Source organism: Octopus bimaculoides, chromosome 6, assembly GCF_001194135.2.
Source record: "Octopus bimaculoides isolate UCB-OBI-ISO-001 chromosome 6, ASM119413v2, whole genome shotgun sequence".
In the NCBI taxonomy this organism is placed as follows: domain Eukaryota; kingdom Metazoa; phylum Mollusca; class Cephalopoda; order Octopoda; family Octopodidae; genus Octopus; species Octopus bimaculoides.
In genome coordinates this window covers 90,414,769-90,419,748 of record NC_068986.1, presented here as the reverse complement: position 1 = coordinate 90,419,748, position 4,980 = coordinate 90,414,769, and the positions used below count along the sequence as shown (strand labels likewise).

The following is a 4,980-nucleotide window of genomic DNA, read 5'->3' as shown; positions in this document are numbered from 1 at the left end:
AGAAAGAAAGAAAGAAAGAAAGAGAGAGAGAAAGAAAGAAAGAAAGAAAGAAAGAAAGAAGGAAAGAAAGAAAGAGACAAAGAAAGAAAGAAAGAGAGAAAGAAATAAAGAAAGAAAGAAAGAGAGAAAGAAAGAAAGAGAACGGGAGAAAACGGAAGAAAACGGAAGGGAACGGAAGGGAACGGAAGGGAACGGAAGAGGTCGAGACGTACCTCTTTAGTAGAGACAGAGCAGGAAAAGTTTCGGGGTGAATTTTATTTACCTGACATCAAGTGAAAACAGAAAGTGAATTGGAAGCTAGAGCACGTTGTGTCGACTGTTGACAACTGAAGCGTGTGACCTTTTGACCTGTCATCATGGAATCTGTTCAGTCTTTAACAGGGACCTTACAGTTGGAAAACATTTGTTGATCCCAAGTAAACAGGGCTTACACAAAATAAACTAATTCCCCTCAATGTGTATAGAGAGAAAAATAAGGAGTTCCTGCTGCTGTTCAGAATAAGATGCAATACTTAAATGAGGAAATAAATAAATGAATAAATAAATAAATAAATAAATAAATAAATGAGTAAAAAAAATTACCCAATCACCCCCTCCCAAAAAAACACATCGTACCGGAAACTATTGTACGTGTGCGTATGAGCTGGCATATATGCGCGCGCGCGTATGTGTGTGTGCGCGTGTATGTCTGTGTGCGCGTGTCTATTTATGTGTGCCTGTATCTGTGTGTCCATTTAAACATTGCAATCTCCCCTTTAAAAGGGAGTCATCTGCTCCTTTTGCGCAACAACGGCTCTCTGAAAGATGTCACCCTGTACGTTACTGGCCGGCTGTAGTGTGCTGTTGTGCCTGTTGAATCCAATCTTTGGCCAGACGATATGCGATACCATCCAAGCTGGACAATGGGTGAGAGACGCCCAAGACTGTACAGTGGCTCACCAGTGTGGCTTTGAAGGTGAAATTGCCCAATCGACTCATTGTAACACAAGCCAAGTGTGGTCAAATCTTGCCCATGCCTGTGTGTGGGAAGGAGACCCTGACAGAGATGATTGTAACGGAAACCCGCACGTTCCTATCGCTGGTAAATCCTATATTTTTTAAATTTTATTTTGTGTTTATTTTTTCTTTTACGTTTATTCTACACGGTGTATCTGTTGTTGAATTATTGATTCCTGGAAGACCAAACCTCAAATCTTGGGGAATGTGTATATTCGATTAGATCAACCCATCCTTATTTTATTGATCTCCCCATCCAACTCAGAATCATACAAACCAAAGATGACCTGGTATTTTAATTCATTGACTCTGGACAGACGAAAAGCAAAGTTGATATAGTAGCTAAATTTCTTTTAAATTAAATCTCGCCATCTTAAAAAAGGGGAAGGGCATATTTAATGATGTAATCCTAGATATAAAATGTCTCAAAAGAATACAAGATGATCACGGCTGGAACTATATTTGATTATAGATCTGCACGATCAGGGCTGACTTGGAACTACAGAACAGGAACAGCAGCAACAATAACAACAACTGCTTTAACCACTAATTGGTGGGTTAATAGTTAGTTCAGTGTCCAAACCCTATCTCTTTGGATTATAAGTGCTTCATAATGGAATGGAATTCAGTACAATAAACAGCAGTAAACAACAGCATTGTAAAATTAAGAAGTGCTTTTCTATCTTGCTATGCTGATTTTGTGTGTTCCTGGGACCTTGTATCATAATGATTTCTAATGCGAAGTCTAATCAAATGGTATCGGGACTGGTGCTATAAAAAGAAAACTACAACACATATCAATTTGGCATTTAATCTCCTTCGAAGTAGTCCCCTTTTAAAGTCACACACTTTATCCAGCGTCGTTTCCATTCATGAAAGCATTCTTGGAACTCCTTTTGTGGGGATAGTGAGCAGCTGCCTCGTCGCAATCTCTTGGACTTCCTCGACGTCTTGAAATCTTGCCCCATTCGAGAGAGATTTGATTTTTGGAAAGAAGCAAAGTCGCAAGGGGTGATTTCCGGGGAATATGGTGGTTGTCGGACCTGGGGAATGTTGTACTTGGCCAAAAATGGTTGCAAATGACAGCAGTTTTGGCACAAACTTTGCAGACACACATCTCATACCCGAATCTTCGGTGAGGATTGACTGAACTGAATCGTAACTAATATTCCCGTCCTCCGACGACTAACAGTGATTCGACAGTCTTTCCGAACAGCTGCACGCACATCATCAATTCTGCTAGTTGTGGGTCTCCCATAACGTGCGTCACTGTCGACATTTTGTCGACCATCTTGGAAACGCTTGAACCATTTGTATACTCGTGTCCAGCTCATATACTCATCTACACACAATTTGTGCAACTTTACGTAGATCTCTGCACCGGTATCACGAAGCTTTTGGCAAAATTTGATGCAGATTCTCTGCTCAATTTTCTCGGTGACCACATTCTATACACTTTGCTTCCAGGTCCTGCTATAAACAACGGAAGTGAGAAAGAACGTTATAACTTAGTGTGCATGCACGACAGAGTTCAAGATCAATCTGTGCCAAGCGGTTTCACTCTGCGTACTTTAGCTCCTTTTTACTATAGTAACAGTCCCGATATTATTTTATCAGACCTCGTACAACCACAAGTCCAGGAATTTAATGCGAAAAAAGTTACATTCGATTTAACAGAATCAGTACTTGGCTTGTGATACTTTTTTTAATCGACCCTGGAAGGAAATATAGAATAAAGCCACCCTCGGTAGAAGTTGAACCCATGGCAAAGAGATGTAATTAATTTTAAAAATCATTTATTCCGCTGCTCTACCGATTCTATCATTATTTTAGGTGCCCATGTAGTCACGAGCATAGACACTCCATTAGCCTTGCTACCCGTGACTGTATATGAGACAGACGTCTGGTGGTGGGCGAGTGGGGGGAGATGACTGCTCCAGCATCCGGATGGTATGCATTTTCTGCATCTCACACTGGAGCAGCATGAGATGATTTGCCTTGCTCAAGGACACAATACAAGAATATAAGCTTTTTATGAACTTACTATTATAAGAAGCAAATGTAAAACCAAATGTTAAAAGAAGAACCATTATCCGTCCACGTTTTGCTGCCAATCTCAATAAAAAGTTAGGTCTTTTTTTTTAATAATTAAGTTATGTACTATATCGCTGTAAACTTTCAAATGTTTTCCAGTTAGAACATCACCATTATATTTCTCCAAGCATTAATTTTATGTAACAGACTATGATTTATATACTACCTTCATAAATTTAGATTGTGGAGGCGCAATGGCCCAGTGGTTAGGGCAGCGGACTCGCGGTCATAGGATCACGGTTTCGATTCCCAGACCGGGCGTTGTGAGTGTTTATTGAGCGAAAGCACCTAAATCTCCACGAGACTGCGGCAGGGGATGGTGGCGAACCCTACTGTACTCTTTCACTACAACTTTCTCTCACTCTTACTTCCTGTTTCTGTTGTGCCTGTAATTCGATGGGTCAGTCTTGTCACACTCTGTGTCACGTTGAATCTCCCCGAGAACTACGTTAAGGGTACACATGTCTGTGGAGTGCTCAGCCACTTGCACGTTAATTTCACGAGCAGGCTGTTCCGTTGATCGGATCAACTGGAACCCTCGTCGTCGTAAGCGACGGAGTGCCAACGACAAATTTAGATTAAAAGTCAGAAACGATTTTACAGCAAACATGTATCTCTCTCTCTCACTCTCTCTCTCTCTCTCTCTCGAATGGCCTCCAGTTCGGTTTCCACTGGTGACGTATTTTCCTCTGTTACCAGTGGGCTCTTGCATTGGAAGAATTGGTGAAGGCAGTGTTGCTGCTCTCGACACCAGTTTCGCTTTTGAATCACCTATCGAAATTTTCTGTCTTTGGTCTCCACCTATCTCACATACTTTGAATTGATGGCTGCCTACAAGATCCCAATGTAAGTTCGTGTGCTTTCTCTTTCTAATTCAGGCGTGCCCCAGGATTTGGTTTTGTCCCCTACACGCTTCCCTCTATTCCCTTCTGATTGGCATGGAATCACTCACAGACATGCTCTGTCCTCCCGCCTACAGGCGCGCTGTCTTTTCTCTCTACTTTTTCTACTCCTACTATTGTGGCCTATGTTCCTCGGAGCTAACTAGGTTCATGTTACCTTTACTCGGGCATTCTGCCCAATTTGTCTCCCCCCTTCTCATCATATTTAGTGTCCTATTTCCCAGGCAACTCTCTGGTCACTATGATCAGTCCTTTCTTTCCAATGCGTCATCCTTCTGGGATTCTCTCCTTGCTTATATCTTCCTCGTAAGCGTTGGTTTACAAAGATTCAAGTAGAACATTAATAGCATCAATTTTACCAGTCAAGAATGTCCTACAAATACACTAGGCACAGTCCCTTTTTTTATAAGCCCAATAAGAAATGTGTGTGTGTATGTATGTATGTATGTATGTATGTATGTTATCAATCAGTTTCATTTCTGTATTTCTTGTCCATAGAGAAAGAGCCGGACTCTAACATAGATTCAAGGCTCCTTCATTGGAACTTTTATCAACATCATCTAGGTATTTGTGCATATGTGTGTGTGTGTGCAGTATTTGGTGTTAGTGTATGCGCAGATTTGTATGTTTATTTTATGGATGCGTTTTTATGTCTAGATGCATGCATATGTATTTATGCGCTAAATTTTTGGAAAGTTTTATATATCTTTACAGTTCCATTGATGGCTTGAATCTGTAGTCTTCTAATCAGCCTTTTTCTTTCAGGTTTTGAGAACCCTAATTTTTCCAGGTTTTTGTTGAGGCAGTTCGTTACATACCCCAATGCCCCAACAATCACGGGTATGAATCTGATGTTCCAATCGAAGATATCACCCACATCATTAGCAGCTGTCCAAAAATGTCATCACGGTATTACCTACCTATGAGACATGATGTTGTGGCCAGTGTGTGTGTATGTATGTATGTATGTATGTATGTATGTATGTAT

General features: G+C 40.8%; 1 protein-coding gene across 1 annotated transcript in view; it reads left to right on the top strand.

Moving 5' to 3' along the window:
* Nucleotides 1–799: 799 nt before the first annotated feature.
* LOC106869806 (uncharacterized) overlaps nucleotides 800–4,980 on the top strand; it is a 14,507-nt gene continuing 10,326 nt past the window's right edge. Inside the window, exon 1 of the mRNA XM_014915666.1 lies at nucleotides 800–1,081. Within this exon, the coding sequence (XP_014771152.1) occupies nucleotides 805–1,081 (277 nt within the window). The 5' untranslated portion in view covers nucleotides 800–804. The remainder of the gene's footprint in view (nucleotides 1,082–4,980) is intronic.